The sequence below is a fragment of the Sinocyclocheilus anshuiensis genome, unplaced genomic scaffold (assembly GCF_001515605.1).
Source record: "Sinocyclocheilus anshuiensis isolate Anshui unplaced genomic scaffold, SAMN03320099.WGS_v1.1 scaffold70, whole genome shotgun sequence".
Classification (NCBI taxonomy): Eukaryota; Metazoa; Chordata; class Actinopteri; order Cypriniformes; family Cyprinidae; genus Sinocyclocheilus; species Sinocyclocheilus anshuiensis.
The window spans coordinates 1,264,646-1,289,998 of record NW_015542377.1 but is presented as its reverse complement, the minus strand read 5'-3'; the positions used below and the strand labels follow the sequence as shown (position 1 = coordinate 1,289,998).

At 35.8% G+C, this 25,353-nt stretch overlaps 1 protein-coding gene across 2 annotated transcripts in view; it reads left to right on the top strand.

Moving 5' to 3' along the window:
• LOC107692372 (cAMP-specific 3',5'-cyclic phosphodiesterase 4B-like) overlaps positions 1 to 25,353 on the top strand; it is a 92,985-nt gene that overhangs the window by 40,918 nt on the left and 26,714 nt on the right. Inside the window, exons 2-5 of one of the 2 annotated variants that reach the window (XM_016491389.1) lie at positions 12,704 to 12,898; positions 13,988 to 14,024; positions 14,123 to 14,193; positions 15,736 to 15,785. In XM_016491389.1, the coding sequence (XP_016346875.1) occupies positions 12,704 to 12,898; positions 13,988 to 14,024; positions 14,123 to 14,193; positions 15,736 to 15,785 (353 nt within the window). Of the gene's footprint in view, positions 1 to 12,703; positions 12,899 to 13,987; positions 14,025 to 14,122; positions 14,194 to 15,732; positions 15,786 to 25,353 lie in introns of both variants that reach the window. The other variant, XM_016491388.1, reaches the window with a different exon arrangement.

The following is a 25,353-nucleotide window of genomic DNA, read 5'->3' as shown; positions in this document are numbered from 1 at the left end:
GTTCTGATTGGGGGATTTAAGCTCTTGACATCTGGCAACCACAAGCATGAAAAGATTGCAGAGGTCTGCAAGCCCGTCGGGTCTCTGCTCTATTGCAGAGGCCTCTTACCAATGCAAGATAACATCAAATGACAAATGATAGTTAATTGTTTTAGGATAAATAACCAGCAGGTAAATATTGCAGGTGAATACGCTTAATTAATCGAAACAAGCAAAAATTATGATCACAATTAAAATATGATTTATCGTCCAGGCCTAGTTTTATGTGAGGAACACACCAAAATGTTCATTACAGTGTGTTCTTCATACAGAATTATCAAATGGTTTCAGATAAAGCAGGGTTTTCATTTCTGGGTGAACTGTCCCTTTAACTGTTTCTATTTCTCTCTCTCTCCTTAGCTGTCCTCTGTCTCACACCTGTCAAAGAACATCACATCTGTGAATAAATCAAAGAGATGCATGAAGTTCCTATTGGACTTGTTAGATTCAATTAGACAGAGCAGGTAAACAAAGGTCTGTGCACTTTGATTAGAAGTGAGAGAGTGAGTGTGTCACATGAATCAGTGAAGTATCCCCTGGAGTGACAGGTATGTGATGTTATGCAATGATTCAGTGATTTTCAATTTAAGACATTTAAGAGAAATATTTAGTAAATGGTTCTCTATCATCTTATGTATTTTTTCAAGGTGGTTCTATCGATTAGTGCTCACACAGATTTAGTTCAGAATTGACAGTTTATTCATGTTTACAGTGAGAGGAAATTAGTGAGTCTAATCCTGTCAATAACAGATTTGGAGAAATTTGGCACTTGCTCAATGAGAGTTGATAAAAACAATAATCGCCAAAACTCCATCAGTTAATGCTTTGTCAAGTAAAACGCTGAAACAAATCCATCATGAAGGCGTTTTAATTTTTAAACCGTTGCTTCTGACCAAAATACAAGTCTATAATCCATAATAATAACATTTCCTCAAGTAAAAATGTCCATTCACGTACGTACCGCCGTATTTGTTTAGAACTGTTTTGGCTGTCTTCACTTGTAAATGTTGATCTGTGCATAATTCAGATGAGACAACATTTTTCAATGGAGAAAGCAATATTATGAACAGTGGACTCGTATGTTAGCCAGAAGCAACACATGCAGCTTTTCGCTTTACAAGACATTAATTAATGGACTGAAGTCATGTGGATTATTGTGATGCTTCAATCAGCTTTTTGAACTTCTGACGGCACCCATTCACTGCAGAGAATCCATTAGTGAGTAAATTTCTCCAAATATGTTCAGATGAAGAAACAAACTAATCTATATCTTGAGTGGCCTGAGGGTGAGTACATATTAAGCAAATTTTCAATTGTGAGTCAATCATGCATTTAACTATAAATCTGAGATATTTTGGGCACAAGAATCAAAAGCAACCATATATCCCAAATACTGTTTTATATCGGTCAGAATGATTCCCAGTCAGTGTCACTCTTCGTATTTTGAGAGATTAGACTATTAATTTAGGACTATAAAATTTATTAAGTCTGTGCATCACTAATGAATCATTTGACATCTTACACAGATATCACATTGAGACTCACAAATTCAGTTTATCAGAATGCATTTAACTTACCAACTTTGACGTAATATGATGTAGGTTTTTAAAGTCAATGAATTAATTTATAATTTTGTAACAGTACAGAATTACTGTTACAAATATATAACTATACTGCATATAGAAAGGGTAACAGAAATACATTTTCCATAAATAAACTTTAAATCCAAATATTTTTGACACCCTAATTCATGTTTTCTGTTTCACCGTTCCTGTAGACTACTTGAGGTGAAATTATAATCAAGGATAATTTGTAATCAGTTTACTTGAGCGCTTCAGAGTCAATCACCAATCAACCCCAGACACCATCAGAGAAATGACATTAGAACTGAGAGCTGGTGTGCTGCTGTCCTCTCTTTGTCTCCTGTCTGTCATTGCTACTCAGGTATCAGGGTGTCAGTTATGGAGGTTAGTTGTAAGTACCGGATCAAAGTAACCTAGTAGGTGAAGTCTGCTTAGTGATTCTGGACTGTTCTGATTCTCCTGCTTGTATAGCAATAGACGGTTAGTCAGCCTTCTACTGCTGTTCATGCTGCCAGAGATGAGTGTCTTAGTGTGGTAGTTCAAACAAAAATGAACATAGTCAACATTTACTCATTCTCAAGTTGTTCTAAACCTGTTTGAGTTTCTTCCTTCTGTTTAACACAACAGAAAACACTTTCAAGAATGTTGGTAACCAAACAGTTGATGGTAAGACGAGAGAAAAAAAGCAACAGAAGTCAATGGCTACCGTCAACTGTTTTGTTACCAACATTCTTTCAATTGTTTTCTTTTGTGTTCAGCTGAAGAATGAAACTCTTACAGTTTTAGAACAAGTGAAGGGTCAGTAAATAGTACATTTTCATCTTTGGGTGAACTATGCCTTTAAGATCAGCACTACACCAAATTACATCTGTTAGATTAAATACAGTATGTTATTTAGTAATAATCAATTGTCAATTAACTTGATCAATTACCTAACATAATTCGCAATACAGCAAAATAAGTGCAAAAGCATACGCTTCACACTTTATACTGTTATGGTTAATGTGTGAGAAATGTGTAAAGTGGGATTTTTTTAATATATGTATTTAATGTATTTAATGTATAAATGTTAATAGTATGCTCTTCATATGATCTTAATTTTGGTTAAACATTTGAAAGACTTTGACTTAAAGCAGATGGTTTTGGTATTTTCTTGTGTACCAAGTGATGAGAAAATGGCATAATTCATTGTAAATATTCTTTGTAAACATATATAATTTACAAAGAATTATGCCATTTTCTATTTATATATGTTTGTCATTCTACAGTTACTTGCAATGTTTGTTTCATGGTTTAATAAGATAAATTTCAAAGAAAGTTTTTATTTATTTATTTAATATTTATTTAGATTAATTTAATGTAAAATACTGTAATAAGGGGCAGTATTGGGTCAAAATATTTTAAGAGTATTGCAGAAGCAAACTCAATATGAGTCATCCTTTTATTGTTAGTTGAAGTTTGATCTATTAATTCATTCATATTATTAGTTGCTTATAATCTCTTCATAATTAAGTTATACTAGCTCAAATTATCATAAAAGACTCAGCAGGCAAGGTTTTAATTAAATTTCAGTTAAGTCTTACTTGAGGCTTGATTTTCTTTATTTGTAAAATGTTGCCATCTAGTGGGCAGCACAGTTTTATCAGCATTAGTAGTACTAGCATTCTAGGTTTCTGTGCACTACAAACCCCTGAGCCCTTAACAGCCATGTCCTTTTGGATGGTTTTAATTAAACAGTCTTCATTCAAATCATTAAACTGATGACATTAAATAAGAAAGCATATTAAATAAATGATTTAATTGCAGGTGTAATCATGGCTCCTGAGGATAGTTTAGTGAGTGAAGTGTATGAAGTCAAAAATATTACCTATTAGGTTCTTACACGTTTAAATTAGACACATTTTGATGAATGATGTTTAATTGTTTCATTTCGACAGGCAGTTTTGTGACATTTTTTCACACTGAGTCAACTCTGAATTCACACTAGCCTGTTTGACTCAGTCTTTCTTTCCCTATTCTCATCAGCTGTACGGCAGACAGATCTTCCCATGCACTGCCATTGTCTCCTCTGCTCCTCTGCTGAGCTCAGACTTCACTCTTATAAATTGTTTTGTCTTGTGTCAAAGTCTACTCTGTTTAGCTTCACAGCTTCATCTCCTCTCAGCAGAGCTCATGGTCGAGTAAGCAACTTAGCATTGCACACTACGACGACAGATCTGTGATCTTTTATTTGAATTTTATATGATGACTAAAGATCACAAGAGATTTTCAGTGAACTCTTTAATCCACCCAGCACGTCATCACACATCAAACAACAATGACTTGTAAAGTAGGAAAGACTTGTAAGGGGGAATGATTGGAATGCTTTGTAATCCTATAATGCAAAACACACTTCTTCTCATTGATGGTAATAATGTTTCCTGGAGTGGATTTCTTTTTTTGGACTATTTTTTTACTATGCGTTACAGAACTTAATGTGCTGCATGTTCTACATGCTCATTAAAAAAAACAACAACAACTGTATATTTGTACAGTCATATTTGCATAGTGTTGTTTCAATTGTATCTATTTTCAGTTAAAATAAAATAAATAAATAAAGCAGCGGTCCGTCATTCTATACTTGATGCTCTATTCACTTGCATTTATATGCATGCGAGGTAAAAACAAAACCGGAAACACAAGCTCATGCAGTTTTGTCTTCTGTACACCAAAGTTCAGATTTGATAACCTCTGACCTGTGAATTCACAAAGACATTTGGCCAATAGAGGTTCTAAGTGTCACAGACTGATCTCTTGGCAAAAATCAAACAACACACACACTAAAAAAATGGCATGTTTTGCTGTCCTACAGGTCTGATGTCAGTTTGTTTCAGCTTAAGAAACTTCAATCAATCAATACACATACATACATGCATACATAAATTAAAATAATAAATTAAAAAATAAATAAATAAATAAATAAATTAAACTTTAACTCTGTCTACAGTTTTGTCTTCTGTACACCAAAGTTCAGATTTGATAACCTCTGACCTGTGAATTCACAAAGACATTTGGCCAATAGAGGTTCTAAGTGTCACAGACTGATCTCTTGGCAAAAATCAAACAACACACACACTAAAAAAATGGCATGTTTTGCTGTCCTACAGGTCTGATGTCAGTTTGTTTCAGCTTAAGAAACTTCAATCAATCAATACACATACATACATGCATACATAAATTAAAATAATAAATTAAAAAAAACAAAAATAAATAAATTAAACTTTAACTCTGTCTACTTTAACTCTGTCTGAAGTTCATTAAATCTGTTAGCTGTCTGTCAAACCATTATGCAAACAGGCATATAGTACAGAAAACATACTATATAATAAATACAATTCTGATGCAATTAGCTGATAATTATTTTAATATTTTTGAATAAAATCTCAAATCAGTAGTTTTAGTCAATTTAGGCATCACAACATTATAATGTACAGTACAAAAAATATAGTTTTTGTAAATAATTGCATTTAACAGTATTATTAGTATTATTAAACGTATTAAGATTTTTACAAATTAACTTTAAGTGGGCAAAGGTAATTAAAATGTAAAAAAAAAAAGAGGACATGAATATGCCATTATCGACATACCAATATGTACCAATATATCATAGTTTTTTTGTTTTTTTTTTACTTATTAATGTCTGTTTCTCTGTAGTTTATGCATTAGCAATAATTGTTAGTAATTTAATCAGGTCAATACATACAAATTGCAGTGTAGTAACTCTCAATGCTCACACATAGTTTTGGATGTACTTTGTGGTAAGTTCCTTGTCATTATAGCTCACAAGTCTCACCACAGTTCGTCACTGAAATAGACAGTGTTTCATTTCAGAAGTCGCAAAGAACCCAAACCATTTTTACACTTCTTCAAAAGTATTCCTACCATGATTTGAGGCATTCAGAAGGCAATAAAACAGATTAATAACCCCTCTGGAATGTTGTATGTTCTTTATTAAATCAGAATACATGTGTTTTTTATTTTTTTTGTCTACAAATGCCATTTAGGAATGAAACTTCTCATGTGTTCAGACATTCCGACTTCTTGTTGAGAGCTCCGCCCCAGGTTTCATGTGCAGCCGTGTTCTCTCTCAGAGAGCTGAGTTGAGTGGTAGCGCAGCTGGACTTCAAAAGGAAGTGGCTGTGCGGTGAAGTTGAGCTCTGTGGGAGGGCACTAAGTGTTAGGGGAGTCATGCCGGGGAGACGCTACTAGAGCGTGCTGAACAGCACAGCGGTGTGTCTCAGGGCCATGCTCCGCAGGTCACCCTGCCACAGAGGCAGGGTTCACTTTGACTTCAGTGAGGAGGTGGTGAAGAGGCTGCACACCTCTACCTTAAGGTTAGAACTAACCTCCTCTTTTTCCTCTCTCTGTTATGCCTCGGACTCTGTCTGGTTCACTTGCTTTCACACACTCTCTCTTCCTATCTATTTTTTTTCTTCTGCTGGCTTATGTATGCAATTGCTGCAGCTACACATCCAAAGTACTACTTTAAATATGGGCCACTACTTGTCCATCTCTCAGCCTGTCTACGTCATGAATTTCTGTCCCTTTCTTCAGGACCCTTGTCACACAGCGATCAGATGTCATCTCCTGTGCCGTATCTTTTCTCCTGAACCAGATCTTCATCTATAGTGTCACTTTCTGTACTTTTTCTTATTCTCCCCCCTTTTTCTGGGCTTATTTTTGAGTTCATTGTGATGAATTGTTGTTACTCAAGCAGTTTGTGAACGTGTTTGTGAGTAAACTGAGCTCTGTGTTTATGCTGTTGTACATTTTCCATCAGGTTATTGTGTGTATGCACTGGATCGCACGTTATACGCGCTCTGTGTGCTCGTGATATCAATTTATACATTCACCTCTGCTGTAATTTCAAACCTGAGACCTGTTCTTGCTTTACTTTGTTTAGGTAAACATCACCACAGCTTTAGCTCAATTCTGAACTAAAATAAACTTCCCGAATGATAACATTTTTCCCTAATTGGACGGAAGATTGCTTTTAAGTACCCTCTCATGAGATGTTTGGAAATGGGTTTTGCATAGAAATCACTATTTTATTTTATTTTATTTATTTTATTTTATTTGATTTTATTTGATTTTATTTGATTTTATTTGATTTTATTCAGTGTTAATTTAGTATAATTGAGATACTATTATTCTGTTATACTATTATTATAATATACTATTACAGTTTTTATTAATATTTTGACTTTTTTATTTTTATATTTTACATTTTCATTTTAGTTAAGGTTTCAGTAATTTTTTGTGTGCTTTTGTCATTTTGTTTTTAAATTATTATTTCAGTTTTAATTTTAGTTATTTTAGTACATCAAGTTAAACTAAATTAAAATAAGACGTGGCCTTGGCAACTATATATATATATATATATATATATAAATGTTATTTTACTTTAGTTAATTAGTTAATATTTCAAGTAATGCACTTTTAAATGGTCTTATTTTTTTTAGTTTGTTAACTATAATAACCTTGATTCAGTCATTCCCTGGCCTGGCATTCATGTATGTATGTATGTATGTATGTAAACGTTCAGTGTTCAAACTTTTAATAAGTTCTGCTATTTGTTACATGTTTCAGTTTTTCCGTGTGTATGAGTGCACTGTTTCTTCAGTTATGAATATATCTTTGTGTCAATCTGTAATGCATGATTATATACACTCTAATTGTCAAACAAATGAATCAATGAGTTTGTGAACATCTGTGTTTACACACAGCCTTGCTCTGACGTCCAGGCAGGGTGTGTAAAGGTCTCCTATGACTCCAAATGCCAACAAAGATAATCTCCACGTTTGGTGGATTTGTGCTAATAGGCAGAAATGTGTGGCTTGAAACTGAGCTTTGTGAGATACTTTTACTTTTTAAGTGTTCAGTACAAAGATTTTGAACGGAACACTTAAAATATACTTATGCATAATATACAAAACATGTTACCGTACAAAATTATTTATAAATGATCTGACATTTAAAAATGACTTTGTTTGGTTTAAACTTGTGTATTCTGGTTAAGTCATATTAAATAGTTTTTAGTTTAATAAAAAAAATGACAAACATTGTTGTAATGTATTTACTATGTCATACCTTTAGTGTTACAGTATGTCTGTGTGGTTAATGATCTGAACCTACTGTACAGGTTAGAAAAAAGCAATATAAAGTTGACATTGGGACCAGGGATTTAAACAAGGCACCAGCGATTACTCCAGGGGGTGTTTCTACTGCGATTAGTCTACTAAAGTTGGCACAAACAAACATTCTCTTGCATACCAACTGATTTCTTCAAAACAACCACGTCATCTTAAATGATCCCCAGAGTTGGGCATCTGATTTTTCCGAAATATGTCATGGAAAAACAGCATTCTGCATTTTTCAGTCTAATAGAAAGCCATTTAAAGCAGGGTCCACAGCCTTGAATATTCTCACGGACCGGCTCATATGAACTTCCCTCCTCTGTCTCTGAGTTTCTGATGCCAGAGTAGAATCCAGTGCAACTTGCCTTAGAAGTCCCCTTCTTCCCCACAAACATGTGAGCAAATCCAGCATTACAAAAGATCTATGATGTCTGATAATGTAGTAATATAATTGCTCATATGTTATAGTGAAGTCCACTTTGTAATTTTGTCAAACAGTTCCACTAACAGACAGAGGAACTGAGAATGTATGTGAGGCAGAGAGAGACCTTTATGATTTGCAAAAAAAAAAAAACATTATAATGTCTCATTGTTTAAAGATGGACCATTGTTAGAGTGGTGGCAATAACACTTAAAGCAAAGTAGACAAGTAGAGGATGTCTTTTGGAGCTACCCTACATAAACTATTGTTGTGTTGTATGTGCTACCAGACTGTGACTCAACAGCAGTCACAGGATAATTAGATGCTTACTGGAAACAACATCCTCTCCTTTTTGTTTCATGGTGAGAATATAAACACTAAACATCTTTATTCTATTTAATCGCTGAAAAACATTTTCATTAGCTTAAACACATGTGATATTCTGTCTCTGTGCAATTATTACAAATCAAAACAAGTGAGGCAATCATGGAACAATGTCAGCTCTTAACTTTAAAACAACAGGATCTTTGATGAAAATGGTCAACTCTGATGTCAAGTATTATTGAGTTCAAAATTGTTGATGATTACCATTCATGTCACAATAAATATTTTGCCTGTTCATTGAGCAGTGTTGTTATAGTTGACTAAAACTAAAACTATTAAAAATATTTATTTCAGTAATCGAAATAAAGCTGCAATAAAATATAAATATTTATTTAAATAACTCTAAATGATACTAAAAATAAAAATGTTTTCCTGGCAACTAACTGAAATAAATATAAGTTGAAGTACTAAAATTACTAATACTAAAACTGAAATAAAAATAAATTAAAACTTAAATTAAAGAGAGAAAAAAAAACAAAAGCTCGTAACAAAATAAAAAAAAACTTAAATTGAAATTAAAGTATAAATTGCAACTATAAAATAAAAGTATATAAATAATATAATACTAATGTAATAGTATATAAATAATACTAAAATAACACTGCCATAGAGCGATAATGGAGAAGTTTTGGAGTATTTTGTGGCCTTTAGTCTGTCTTTTTGATTGTTCTTTAAGACAGTCTATATGCTTGTGTACTCCTAAACATCGACAGAATTAGCATTTAGCAGATATTTAGTTCTGACTTAAAAGTTACAGTGTAGTCTTTCTCTTCTTGGAAACAAATCAAATATATTTATGACTCATCCTGCACTGTAGATTTTTGTCCAATCAGATGCTCTCTAGAATGAGAATATCCCTCCCCCGGAGCCTACCAAGAAGTAGCAAATCATGGTTCATGGTTGTGATGCAAATAAAGTTTGTTGGGCTATTTAAATTAAAAAAAAATTTTTTAAATGTTGAAAATGCCTAAACTTCACATCATAAATCATCACATCATAGAAAGCTGCACTCATCAGTGGATTTCATGGGGTCTTTAAGTTGTGAGATGTCAACTAGTTGTGCTTAACTTGTTTTACTTAACTTATGATTGTTAATTTCCTGTTAATGTAAAGCTACTATCACCATTTCAATGAACTCTGTGATTATAATGTCATGGGAATCAGAGATTCTGGTTACAGCTGAGGTCAGAGGTATCGTTTCCTGGTAGCTTTTTTTCAGTCTTGACCTCTCCAGGGAGCTCAAATGACCTCAAAAGTGTATTCTGCTTTAGACACGACAGCTACTTTATGAAGCTGCCTGTCAGACTAACATTGAAAATTTGTTACAAAGAATTTCCATTTAAAGGATACTGTTAAAAAAAGTGCAATAAGAAATGCCACTCTGTGAATCAATTTCACAGTGAAAAAAAACACAACTGCCAGTCAGTCAGTTTCCGTGCAAGTGTTTGTCTGGCTTTGCATCATCTGATTAGATTCTTTTGTTCAGCATTTGATGTTGAGTCAATGGCGGTTTTTGCTTTATATCATAAAGCCTTCTATATAGTGGAATAAATGATCAAGCAGGCTGAATGTACTGTATATCATAGGGAGAGAAATCACCAAAATGTAAACCTATTTATTAAAACCGAGTATTTGTAAGCAATGTTGTTTACTGACTTGTCACACCCTTCCTGGATGTTCACACTTAAGCAGTGTAGCATAAGCATCATAGAACTAAGTTATGTTATAACAATTTTATAATAAGAGGTGTTATTAAAGAAAAGAATCAATGTAGTAACCCAGAAATCACTTTAGTTTCTGTATAGAGCCGCAGCAGCAGAAATGTTGCTGCTTCACTTATATGTTGCTGGTGCATGCAGAGAGAAACAAGCATTGCGGACAAATCAGAAAATCTCTTGTGGTTTTCCTTTTTCGTAGTGCAGTATCTCACTCCTCATATCTGACTGATGATCTCATTTATCAAATAAGCAGTTTAGTTTATGCTTTTCAGTTGTATTGTACTTTTGTGTAACAATAACAACAATATTGATAAAAAACTATTTAAGTAGCATCTGAGGAAACTCAAGCATACTTCATAATGCATGACAAGAAACAACTGCAACTGAAACAAGAAGAACAAATACCAAAATGGGACAAGCTACACTGCAAACAGGAATACATAGACAGAAAACACATACGGTGGCCGAGAGAGCTCAACGCACTGCAAATGAAAAAACACATGCAAATAGAAAAAAACACCTGCAAATTAAGAAAACATCTTCATCAATTTGACAACACACGCGCTGCAAATACTCACAACACAACCAAATATAGAAATGCGCTGCAAATACTCACAAATGCAGAAGTGCGCTGCAAATTCTCACAACACAACCAAATGCAGAAACGTGCTGCATATACAGAAACGCGCAAGTATACAGACCACAACAAGCAGGGTTCTACATTCTACATGTGCAAACTGTTTTTGTTTGTGTTGTGAGAATTTGCAGCGCGTTTCTGTATTTGGTTGTGTTGTGAGAATTTGCATCGTGTGTGTGTTGTCAAATTGATGAAGATGTTTTCTTAATTTGCAGGTGTTTTTTCATTTGCAGCGCGTTGAGCTCTCTCTGCCACTGTAAACACAAGATAGAAACATTTGCAAGAAAATGAGGGATGAATTGATTGTAATCACAAGACAGAGGCAGAATACATAAACACTTCAATAGGACCAAGTAAACAGATGCTTTTATAATTGAGTTTTGAAGATGACATTTCACAGAGATGCCAAGGTCAGGGAATTCCGGTATCTAGAGGCTGTGGCGCTTTGTCGATTTATTGTTCAAGGAGGACAATCTGAACTTCTTAAATGACATACCTAGAGTATAAAACAGTTGTACAGGCTGTTATTTAAATGTTATTTCCCAACAATTATCCATAAATTCAGATCCCATTTGTATTAAAACCTGGGTTAACATTCGTATTTACATATTTGAGGTGTCAGTGTCATTGACTGATTAAACACAGCACACAACCTGTTTATATAACGACTTGTTTCGCTCTTGCACAGCACTTGCACTTATTCCTGACTGTACAATCTAATTTGTCCTGAATACATTTTCTCAGACCATGACTGCAAGAAATGTGCTTACCCCTTTTTAAAAAACCAAGTGTGAAACATTCCTTTGCTGGGTTTAAAAAGGCGATAAACTGGGGTTAAATGCAGTGTGAAAAGCACAAATGCTGTTGATGGTTGTTGTGAATGGCCGGCTAACAGGAAAAGGGGGCACAATAGGAGGATGTTGATTCAGTGTTAGCTGTTGGTTGTCAGACGCCGGACCTCCGCGTGGATCAGGCCATTCAGCAACGTCTCAATAACTCTCATTATCATTAGACAAATATTCTAATAGCATTATCAAATTCATGCATGTATGTGTGGTGTAGTAAATTTCCATTGGTTAACAGCAGCAAAACAAGGAACTGGTTTTCAATGGTTCTCCTATTCCCTAGTTTACTTCAAATGTTTTTTTTTTTACTTTGAGACTCTCCAGTGTTTGGAGTAACCATGAAAGTTCACCAAACCTCTGGCGCTCTGAGTGTAAAGACCATCGCTGCTTCCTCTGAAATCGCAAGCACATCTGAACTGAAAACAAGCATCTTTTGAAACTGTTTATTTGACTTGAACGTAATGTGTTTCCCCTGCTTCTCTTCTTTTTGATGTGGGCTGAGACCATTTCCACTATGTTTCCTTACGGTTTGGAAAGATGAGACGTGCTTCCGCCCCAAGTGCTGGGAATCTTTGAGACTTTCCAGAGCTCTCCGGTCCCAGAGGACAGCTTGCGTATTTCTCCTGAAATTTTCATTAAGCCATATATAACTTTGAATCTTGAGGATTGCCAAGGTGGATCAGTATTGACTTGTTTTTGGTTTCGAATGAACAGTCTTAGTCATCAGTAAGAGAAAAGTGTGTTAAGTAATAGAACACATGTCAGAGAATAGAACACATAATAGAGATGTCATTTGTGTTTGTTAAAATGACAGCATTCCAAGACCATTAAACAGATGTATGTGTTCTTACCTAAATTTTAATGTATTTTTTTTTTCTGTTTGTTTTTGTGCCATTGCAGTTTTGATGTGGAAAATGGCCCGTCTGCAAGCTGTAGTCCTTTGGACCCCCAGGCCTCACCAGGTTCTGGCCTGGTTCTGCACACAAACTTTCCAGGCCACAATCAGCGGCGAGAGTCCTTCCTCTACCGCTCAGACAGCGACTATGACCTCTCACCAAAGTCAATGTCTCGAAATTCTTCTATCGCCTCAGAACTGTGAGTAAAGTTGGGTTTTTTTTTGTTGTTGTTGTTGCTTTAAATGTGTTAAGAGCTACCTTTTATGTATTGAACCTGTTGAAAACAACATCTTAAACCAGCCTTAAATGGCTTGCTGGTCTTGCCTTCCAAAATGAACTGGTTTGCAGGTCCCTAGAGATGTTATAACAGCCAAGACCAGGAAACATTCATAGGTTGGTTTAAGCTTTTTTAAGGGAACAACTGCGTAAACCTGAACACTTTTTCCTGCACATTGCATCTGTTAAGGAAGGATATAGTCAGTTCAGTTACTTTACTTTTGTACTTTTTCAAAGAGTAATTACTGAATCATCTTCACTAATGAGTCAAGTTACTAGGAAGCCACTTTAATTTATTTGTCACCACAACTAAATCATCCAGCATCTGGTAATCTGAGAACTTTGAAGTGGTTTACTATGCCTCTTTTTTCATCAACACTAGTATTTCTGTTTCCAAACATTTCTGCGGGGTAAAGGTGGAGGCGGGGCTGATTAGTGGAGTTGATTTATGCGCTGCTGCTCACGGCAGTGAGATTTGCATACCAGAACGTATCTCAATCAAGGCCTTATTTCCCAAGCCTTCTGGCTGGAATCATATAAGAACGCATTTTCCAGAGCGTTAGATGCCAAATATCTGTTGAACCCTGAGGAATGTGCTGGATTGTTCTCGGAAACCCATTTTTTGGTGCCATTTATGGCCCTGATAGTGAAAGGAACCTCATCTGACAATTGAGTCTGATGAGTGAAATATTACTGACTGAAACTAGATATTTACCATGAAAAAATGCAAGACGGGAATTTAGCAAGACCGAATAAGAGTTTGCTAAGCCAATCAATAGCTATTTGGTTGTTGGTTAGTGATGTCAGCTGGAAAAGGAAAGTCATTTCAGAAAAAGAGCCAGTCTTCTTTTCTGGATTAAAATTAACCAATGAATCGTTCACAATAAGACCAAGGACATCCATTAAAAAAAAATAGGCTCAGTTTTGTTTTCATGTTGACTTTAAATGATAGTGTTTGCTTTGTTTGCGTCTCGACCTCTCAAGATGTTAATGTATTCTCACTTGATTACAGGCATGGGGATGACTTGATAGTCACACCTTTTGCTCAGGTAAACACATCAGTGTCATGTTTCTTTAAGGATTGCGTTTCAAATGGATGTGTGCTTGGTTTAACTCACCGTTTTATGTTATTTCTGTCTTTTTCTAGGTTCTAGCAAGCCTTCGAAGTGTCCGAAACAACTTTACTGTCTTGACCAACGTTCAGTGCACATCTAATAAGTGAGTATTATTGTAAACAGAATCTTTATCCAAAGTCTTAATCCAATAGTCCATTCAAATACACTAAATTCAAACGTTTTTTGTCTCTGAAAAATAGCAGATTTTTAAATGATTGTTCTATGTTCAAAAAATAATAATGAATTTTTTTCTGTTGATTGCAGAAATGTTTGTAAAAACATGTGGGCTTGTCCCACAGTTTAAAAAAAGATGCACATGCAGTAATGGACTTACAATCAGCATTTACGGGGCAAGGCATTGTATTGTAATAAAAATTAAAAATTAAAATACTCACTGTATTAGACATTACACCACAAAACTTTATACATGTTTACATGAGACTTGTGTAATAGAATTTCTTACTAGCCTGAAGAATAAAATTGCGGAAAGTTAAATCCGATCTTTTATCTCCTTTGACAATATAAAACTACCAAACCTTGTCACTTTCACATGATACATGCAATGAAGCCAGAGAAGAATATGATGTAAGTTAACTATCCACAAAATACTGTTTACATGAACCAAACTCCACCAACAGGGATTACGTCAGTAGCACAGACCAAATAAAAGCTTGGAACAGTTTTCTTAATGCTGCTAAAAGTCTTAAAAGCTCAAATAACACACTTGTATTGTATGAAGTGATTAATATAAGTTAAGCTTTATAAAATGTACATTTATTAAAAAAAAAAAGGCTTTATATAATGTAGTAATATTAGTGTTAATTTATATTAAAATATTTATAGTTATTATTATTATTATTATTGTTATATTTTTAAATAAAAATTTAATATATGTAGACATTTTAATTATTTTTCTTTTTGACAGTCCACTCTGTTGTTTGTAAGAGCAACCACAAGAGGGGAGTCTTTCCAATCATTTGTTTTATGGACTCGGCCACCCATGCACACTGACATTTCACTAGAGCCATTTTCCACTTAACATGTCACCAGTTTTCAAGATTTCAAACCCCAGCCAAAAATCATTTGCCTATGGAGAAGATTTCCACATACCCCAAAATTCCATTTTTCCACCTGAGCAATGAGGGTAAATGGGGAAAAAAGGTGTTTACTTGCTGTTATTCACGGAAGAACTATTTCGCCCTTCCAAATAACCATAAATCTACGTCAGGGCAATTATACCGCACTGTTAGAGGCTTTTGTTGGGCTCTTCACTAGTCTGTCCAAGGGCAACCCAGTTCAGATGAACTTGCAGGGAAATTCTACGGAAGTATATGCGGAAAAGAGGACACACCCTGTGATATCATAATAATATGTCTGTATTAAAGGGCAGTGTCACATCAAATCCATGATGCACTTAAGAAAAAAAAATAGCAAAATGCACAGGCTTGAAAAGAGCTTCTTTCATTCTTCTTTAATGTGGAAATATGCTCTGTGCTTTGGCATTATGCTGTTACAGTTATAGATGACGCAAAAGAATGGCACACAGAAGTGTTTGAATTGCAGGGGTTTTCTGCTTGTGTCATAATTGTTTGTTTGTATTTATTCAGCTGCATTTTCAGTAATTCTTCAACATTTCCTCTAGCAGGAGGTCCCCTGTGTCCAACCAGCCCCCCATCACCAGAGTGTGCCTACCTGGTAAGTCCTATAACTTCACACCTGTATAAATGTATTGAAAATGGGGTCCAATCAATCAACAATTACCCTCGCAGACCTGTAGGTGATCAATAGGTGCATAGGATAAAAGACCAAAAACAGGTCAAACATCAAAACAAAAAAGAATGAATCCTACACACTATCCCTACTTGCAAATGTATCAAAAATAGATTTATTATGTTTCAGTCCTATGACCTTCATCAGGGTCGTGTATGCCTGATGAAGGTCATAGGACCGAAACGCTGTGAATAAATCTATTTTTGATACATTTGCAAGTAGGGAAAGTGTGCAGGATTTATTCCTTTTTCCTTTGAAAATGGGATCCAAATATCATAGACCACTGGTGAAAATCCTTATATTTGGCATTTTTCTGATTTTTTAAAATTATAAATGATATTAACAGCAAACTGATTTAAAGGAATAGTCCACCCAAAAATGAAAATGTAAATATACCATCAGGCCATCCAAGTTTTAGATGAGTTTGTTTCTTCATCAGAACAGATTTGGAGAAATTTTACATTATATCACTTGCTCACCAATGGATCCTCTGCAGTGAATGGGTGCCGTCAGAATGAGAGTCCAAACAGCTGATAATATAATCCACAAGAATCCAGTCCATCAAGTAACATCGTTTGAAGTGAAAATCTGTTTGTAAGAAACAAATACATCATTTTTACATCACTTTTTTAACTTCAAACTGTTGCTGTGATATAAAATACTAGTCCTCTATCCCTAATATTGCTTTTCCTTGTTTAAAAAGTTGTATCATCTGAATCAGTAAAATATTATGCACAGATCAAACACTGTTTACAAGTGGAAACAGTCCAAAACAGTTCTAAACAAATATGTCTCTGAATTTTGATATGAGAGGACAACAGTGGATGGACTTTTTCACTGAAGGAAGTGTTATTATGAATTATGGATTGGCAATAAGTTTAAAGTTAAAACGCCTTAATGGTGGATTTGTTTCTTGCGAACATGCAGCTTTTCGCTTCACAAGATGTTAATTGATGGACTGGAGTCATGTGAATTGTCATTGTGATGTTTTTATTTGCTACACTACCATTCTGATGTCACCCATTCACTCCAGAGGAGATATTGGTAAGCAAGTGATTTATTGCTAAATTTCTCCAAATCTGTTTCAGCAAATTTTCATTTTTTTGGTGAACTATTCCTGCAAGTATGAAGTGAGTGCAGAATTTCAAATATTGACTATTCATGGTAATTCCTAACATTTCTTTTTAAATGTTCCAAAATACAAAAAAAAAAAATCTTTGTTTTCTGGGTTAAACATGTCAAATCCTAGGTATTCAGTATTTACTCTTTAGATTAAAGGCATTTCCCATGCTTTTAAATTAACTACATCTTAAAGATCATGTGTTTTGCTGTGCTGTGTTTAAGTATATTTTTAATGATAGAGAGACCTCTTGCCATGCTACGTGACTGCCCACGCCGTTGCCCTCTTGTATCCCTCATCATCACTCATCTCTACCGCAGCTTCTGCTGATTGGCCCGGCAGTGTTGAAATGTTTAGTAGACTCACATACACACACATTCAAGCACGGTGCCCATATTAGTGGCTGTTTTGTCTAGTTGCACAGAACGTGTTAGACTATAGGAAAAGGCCATGGCTGCTACATGTTGGTCTCTCACATGCATGCACACCTGCCAAATATAATAACACAATGAACAACAGGCCTACCTTTGAAGGCTTTGTATAACGGGTGGGAAAATTCCTCATAGTTCACTCTCTGTCCTTGAGGATGGCTCCCAGTGTGATATCAGAGAACACGCCAGACAGAGATTTTAGAAAAACTGTAATCTATGCTAACTAAACAGAACAAGGCCATTAACTGGAGCCTCTATTATACAGCCCAAACTGTTTTCTTAGAAATGTCAAGAAAACCTTGGCGGGGTGAGGTCATTTCTGAAGGATAATAAGAGAGAGAGTGTTCACGTTTAGAGGAGAAATAGAAAAAAGAGTGTTCATAAAAATGCAATCTTCAGCAGGTTTTGTTTAATGAAAAGCAAGAATATTATGTAATTGACTGTATTCTTGTAACACAACCTTATGTATTAACTCAAAAGCTATGAAACAAAATTAACTTGGACAAAAGTTTGTGTAAGAGTACTGTACACTGTAATTTTGTCTTGTTTTTCTGTAAAATATCTAAACATTCTTAAATCAGGATACCCCACTTACCCCACTGACATGTATTTTTCTTGTTTAAGTATAACATTGTACTGTAAAACAAATGAATAAATAAAACGAGAAAGAAAATATTTTTGCTGTGAAAAAAAAGTAATAAGATTAGTAATAAGTCCTAATCACATTTTCTCTCCCCAAATTATTCCCTTTGTCCTCTCTACTATCTGTATAAATAAAAAATGGCAAAAGCCTCAAAATAAAACATGTTTACGAACTTCAGAAAGCACTCTGGGGGACATTTGTGTCATAGAAAGAAAAATATGCTCGAAAATGTATAGAAAAGGTCAAACTGTTAGTACAAAGACTATAGATTGCTGGTATTTGACCTGTACAGTCTGGTTTGGTGGTTGTAATTAGGATGATGCATTCACAGTTGAAACAATATGTTTCTAGGAAAGATGGAAAAATCAAATAGAGTGGAAGAGAAGGGATATAGAATATTGTCTCTGTGTGTATCATTTATGTTCTTGTTCCAGTAGGAAAAAGTATAAAGGGGACATGAGTCCATGTAACACTGAGTAGATTCAGTAAAAGGCTGAAAATGCACTTGTAACATCAATAATGAATGTAAATAATCAGGTCATACTGCATTAAGTCCGGCCTACAGCAAAAGGTACCAGGTCTTCAGTGCGTAATGCGGAAGAAAAGTGGTAAGTGGCATTCTACTGAGCTAAGAGCATGAGAAATGCAGTCAGTAGGAGTTCCTGTCAGGTGCGGTGGGTTGTGATTGACGTCAGTCAGCTTGAATGCGGCTTTGTTGACTTCCTCTTAAGCCAGGTGGACTGATATTCACTTCCTGATTCTCTTCAGGCTTGATCGGTCTCTGATAAGTGCCTGCTATTATGCTGCCAGTTGAGTGAAATGTCATACATACTCACCTCTTAGTAAGCTGTTCGTTTTTAATTATGTTGAAAATATGCATTAGTCATGCAGAATTCATGCATTTGTTTACAACAAAAATGGCCCATAATTTTGGAGAGGTTTTTCATGACTCCTTAAAGTCCAATAGGATATCCAATAGGAATTATAAGCACCTGCGGGTTAATGCAGTGTAAATTATTCTGGGTCTAATCTACTTTCAATTACATTTTTGTGATGAATGATAAGAATGAAAGACTGCTGTCATTGTTTTCTTTTCAGATTAGTCCCTTTATCTCTGTTTAAAAAAAAGCCCTGCCATTGCAAAAGCATAGATACTTTCTCTTTTCCAAAATGTAGTGCGCTGCCTACAGAGGCAATATTTTAAGGGATCAAAATTGCTTATGATGTGGAGGTTGTTCTAAATTATGCTTCCTCCTAAAACACCTTGTTTAGCCAAATTCAAAGGCAGCACCATATGTATTTTTAACAGATAAGGCAATCCTGAAATGCATTGTAATGAGCAAAGTAAAAAAAAAAAAGAAACTTGATTCAATACCAGAAAATGGTGAATAACAAAAATAACTTTTTTTTTTTTTTTGCTAAAAGTGCTGTCAATGTTTTTATCGTTTATTATATATTTCATCAGCTGATAAAAATTGCTCTGAAAGTGATTCCAACAATAACGTTCCATTGTGTCATTATCATTATAGCCTTGGTGTGGACTTCCCTATTCTCATAGAATTAATATGATTATTAATACTTTATAATTATTGTTATAGTTATCATCCTTGGTGTGAATGGGCCTTTAGCATAGCAACATGCTAATGTCAAACTTCATTGAAATTAATAGTGAGTCTGACTTTTTGTGGCAGAAAGTTGCTTCTTGTGTAGAAAGTTCCAAATCGCTTCTATGACTGTTAGAGGCAGTTCACACGGATCGTGTTTTATCATTTATCTGCCCTGCTTCTATGTAAACATGAGGTAGATAGACGTGTTAGCATTCACACCTCGCATCTTATCTTGCATCTTGTACGACACACCACAGTAAAAATGTGACATTTAGGTTAAAAGGAATTAAACTTAAAAAGGTGATCTTATGGGGGTTTTTTTTTAACTCCACTGCCCTGCATCTCGTGTTTTTAAACACAAAAACGTGTCCTTTGAATCACCTCTTAGAAAGCAGCGAGGCAGTTGACTACATTTTGGAACAGGGAAAGTCTCTATGTTTTTGCAATGACAAGGCTGTTTATTTATTTATTTATGTTTTTAAATGCAGATAGAGGGACTAATCTGAAAGAAAACAATGACAGTAATCTCCCATTCACAATGTAATCCCCCAATGCATGCAGAACTGTAGTGATGTAACCATATCCGAGACAATGAGACAGAGCCACTGACTTACTGCCTGCACCTAAACTGCCTCCTGTGTCATACAAACAGGGTCATTGGGCAGGAAGGAGAGCGCAGATTTTTCCTGTTTTTCCCATACCGCTGGAATCCTCCGGAACCCAGGAGGTGTTTTTCAGTGTGCGAGTGTTAATTCCTCACACACGCGGGTCGTGAGATGAACTTGTCTGTGGCTTAATGACCAAATGGGGAAAATAGGATGTAGACTGACAAATACCATTGTCTTCTCTTTCAACACACACTGATACGGACACACACACACGCTCATAATGACTGCTGGATCAGGTGCCTGTGGTTTGTTACATTGTATATACAATGAGCTGAGAGTTGAAAATTAATATTGTGCATTCCTTTTGTGACTATAGCATCCGCAGAATATAAACCAATGAGTTTTTCCACATTAGTTTATGTGTGTTTTAAGGGTTCGTTTGTCCATGATTTGTGGTGTATGAGGAATTTGTTGTGATGGCCAGAATTTCCGGATCTCTCTGTCTCTGGCAATGGGAATGTTTTCAGTGTTTTTGTGAGCTCAGGAAAGTCACAGGTAAGACCGTGCCGTTCTTCATGCTGAGGAGAGCAGACATGCTAACGACTGCAGCAGCTAATCTAGGGTTAGGACAAGATAAGGAGGAGATTTGGATCTTGAGAACTGATCATAGATCAACATCTAGAGTATTTACAGAGAAGGCAGATTAGCCCTGGGGTTTTTATCTTATGGCCTGTGAGAGATACGTTTCAGAGAAAAATACAGTAGCAGTGTTTGTTTGACTATAGTTTACTCTATGAGATTAAATCACGGCTGACATCTCCACACGTACATATTTCTTTACAGAAAACATCAACATTTATGATGATTGCGTCACCTCGGGCAGAGCCAGTAGAAGGGTTCATGGCACTTTGTTAGTATCATTATTGTTTCACAAACTATGAATGTATGCAAGGGAATGTATTAGGTTCCTTGTTCTCATCTTCCTTGATCTTGGTGCTCAAGGACTTTCCGATAAAACTTTTACTTGTTATAGAGCATAATTCAGGGTGTGGAAGCACACAGTGAACTTATATAGCATGCACACCTTACATGTGCCTGTAAATATGCTTGCCTGCAAAGGTTCACATTTTATTAATAAACCACATCATTTAAAATTAAATACATTTTTTTCATTGAAACATTTACTGGTGTATTAGCATTAAAAATAATCAGATAATCTGACAGATCTAATCATCTACTCATCACGTCACTCAAAACATTTACTTTGCAACATTTACTGCAATATACATATGCTTATTCAGTACTTTTGAAGATTCAGGAATACATGAATTCATGAATACCTTCAGAACTTAAACAAAGCACACGTGAAACACTTTTATGGGAACTTTTATGAATTTTCTGAGGACTGATGAGGGAGAATGTTTCATGACACTTTTAAGATGCCATTCATTCGGGCGTTGTGCCAGCCGAATGAAACGATAAACAGGGGGTAATGCGCAAATGAACGGCTGTTTACTTATCACACGCATACAGTTATAAGGTAAGCTTACTGTTACATATGTAAAACATAAATATGTCTGTAAGATTATAGAGATGAGGAACTGTAACAACAGAATAGTGCTGTCTGCAGCACATAAGAAGCCACATGACTGACAGCTATAATGTGTTCACAGAATACCTAGAGAAGGTCAGTGCTGATAACGTTCTTATCAGCTGACTGGCCTAGTGTGGGATCGAGCTGGCTGACTTTCCCCACTTGAGTCAAAAACAAGCACTTTAAAACATCTGTGTGCTATGAAATGCCATGTTTTTAAACGTCTTTTTTAATTTTGAATGGGCAAACAGTCTACCTACGCTTCTCAATAGAAAATTATTTAATTACTCTTTACTTTACTTCAAAGTTGTCTTATCTGTCATAACCTGACAAAAGTGATTCTGTTTGTTTGCTTAGCCATTTTGGAATCCACGGCTTTCCCAGCAGCCAGATCCACCCAAACGGTGCCAGGAAGCTCTGGTCAAGGGCACCTTGACCAGTGTGCAATTAATTTTAATCTGAAATGATACCAGTGTGCGATTCACCCTGAAAGAGCTACCAAACAATGTTGCCGTGGAGATAATTTCCTGCCATTGCTGTATTACAGTATCTACTCCATGAGCTAGATATAGTGACACTTCCAGTCACAGCACAGTTTTAGGTTCTGCATGTTTGTTTGTGCTAGACTTGCTGAGCAGTCACTCTTATGTCCAGTAACTATCCATTTCCTTTTCCCCAGGGGGAAATTCTTTCTTTTCCAATATGCTCTTTTCTGTCACTTTCAGTAATGGTTGTCTAGGTTTATATTTAGTTTGAATTCTTCATTGAACTGTCACCATTTCAGAACAAGTTACTCATAGTTGCCCCCACATTTTCGGACTGCATTGTTACTTTGAGTAATATTGTCTCTCTAAAAAAGCAAAATGTTCCTGTTTATTATTTGTATGGTTTGTTTTAGATGGTTTTGTAGTAGGTCTGCCAGTTGCTGTGCACATTGTAGTAGTGCATAATTTTATTTTATTTTTCGGGGAGTGTTATTTTTTGTGTTGTGCCTTTGTTTACAAAGTCAGTAAAAATCGAATTTACAATGCAGAATACACTATAGAACAGTAAAGCATTTCTCACAGTAGCAGTCTTGCTGACACTTGATGATATGACAGCTCATTTACATAGTTAATCTTTTCATGTTTTTCCAAAAATCAACAACAACTCTCATTAAATACTAATGGTTTCTGGTCATTTTCAACAGGCTTCAGATGTATTTAGGGAGAAATGCCCTGGCAATGCTTTCTGAGAAATCCCTTCAAGTTCTCGCCTCAGCGCTCTTGTGCACTCAAGTTATTGAATATTTGTGCAGGCAGTTCACGTGCCACACGTCCAAGCTTAACCCACAACTCAAGCTTTGATCCATGATGCTTACGTCAATAGCAACCTATTCATGCTGAACCTGAATCAGTTTCATTTTCTGTGTTTTTATAATAAAGTGGAAAAGATCAAAACGTGGCTCATCTAAATCTGAGTTGCGTCAGAGCTGGAGGAATGGCTTGCTTGTTTGGGCTTAATGGTTTAGATTAGGATTGACAGGGTGAAATGTGATCTCTGATCAAAAATGTTGTGGGTAGCATTCCCTCTGAAGTTATTTCCTTGGCAGGGGTTTTGTTGGCTAATGAGTTTAGCGTTAACGGCTTTAGCTTCAACAAAACACTCAAACTCCCCATCTGGTATTATCTGGCAGGGGTGTTTTTGGAGGTTGTTTTCACTGGATATCATAATGGTGGTCTTTATAGTGGTCCACCCAAGGACGCGACAACCTGCGTCAGTGTCATCGTCACGGCTGTTGGGGTCATGCTTCAGAATGGCATGAGAGGTAATGCCTCATGTGAAACTGCAGGTTTAGCTTGCACACGAGTGGAAATATTGTGAATTGAAAGGAGACTTTGGAAACTGAGCAGCCACATGCTGTTTTGGCTAATTCCTCTGTTAGCTGGAGGCATGAGCTCAGATTTCCCTTCCATCTTAACAGAAATGAATGATGGTTTATGAGAGTATATTATTAATTTTTTTTTCCTTCTTTGATTTGCCAACACTACATGAATAAAGTTCAGCTCACAGCTTGATGGAAGACAACAGCACCCAGGGTGTAGGAAGGTCTTTATGAGAGGTGAAGATTATGAAAAGCTCCAAACAATGAGCTTTGTATTTCCATTTGCTTGATCATTTACCACAGGAAAGACCATAATAAGACATTTTATGATTATGACCAGGAAGAAAGACAGACTCTTCCTGTTTGTTTTGCACGGATATGCAAAAACACGGATACCTGGTTTGCTCTGTTGTTTTGCATCTCTTTATTACATAAAAACGACGCAGGATCCATCCATTAGAATATGCGTCATTACTCATGTGTTTGTGCACGATATTTATTTAGTTGGTGGCATGCAGTATTGCTTGACACACAATGGGGTCCAAACATTTGAGACAAAATTGAAGATTTTTTCATTTATTTTTATTAGTTTATTTAGTACAGCAGTGCATATTAATAAACATCTGTAGTCCCTGGACAGAATCTGCAATGTAATTTAAATCTTAAAATAAAATTTTAAGATTTTGAAAATAAAAAATAAAGAAAGAAAGAAAAGTTTTGACATAAATTACTAAAAAACATTAACGATTTTGCACTATTTATAGGTCACTAATAAACTAAATTTTTGCAATAAATAAATAACTAAACAGAAAGAAAGAAAGAAAGAAAGAAAGAAAGAAAGAAAGAAAGAAGTGTATTTGTCTTTTGGACCCAACAGTATAAATCAATGTATCTACCAAAACTTCTCGGCCATATTCATTCAAGAAGAGGAACTACATACTTTATAGTAGAAACCTCTTGAAAACAACATGGTACCTCTGGTCAAATCATTTCCATTCATCATCTAGTGTACCTCAGACTCGGGTGCCATAGCAACCGCTCTAGCAACAGCCCACCCAAACAGGCAGGGTCTGGCAATAAAGTGGGAAAACGTCAACAGAATGGAAGCCTTTGAGGCTGGATGACCATGGGTCAGGGATATTTAAGTACACCACATCCTTACCCAGTAAGGGCCTTGTAATGTAGCTGTAGAGTCTAGAGACGTTTCTCCTGGACCTTTGTGTGCATGGCTTGTGTGTCTATGTGACCGTATCTGCATTTGTCTTCGGTATTTGACCACTAGCTGACTTGACTGATGTGTGCGAGTGTGTTTGTGTGAAATGTGTACATGTCATCACAGCCTCGACTGCCTGACTGATGTCTAGAGTGTGTGTTGATTCTGTGTGTGAAAGTGTGGAATGCCACACTCTCTTCCCAAAGCCCCTGGTCCACTGCTGGGTGCCAAACTGGCTTCAGATCCCTGCCCTGCACCATGTTTATACACACAAGGCCCCTAGAGACGGCGTGACTTCATCAATAATATTTTCAAACACCTCTGGTCTCCAGCAAGGGGAGTGTTTTTTTGCACAAAGGGGATTGTTGAAGCTATCGGAGTAGATTGTAACACGCAAAGTGCGTCATGCACAT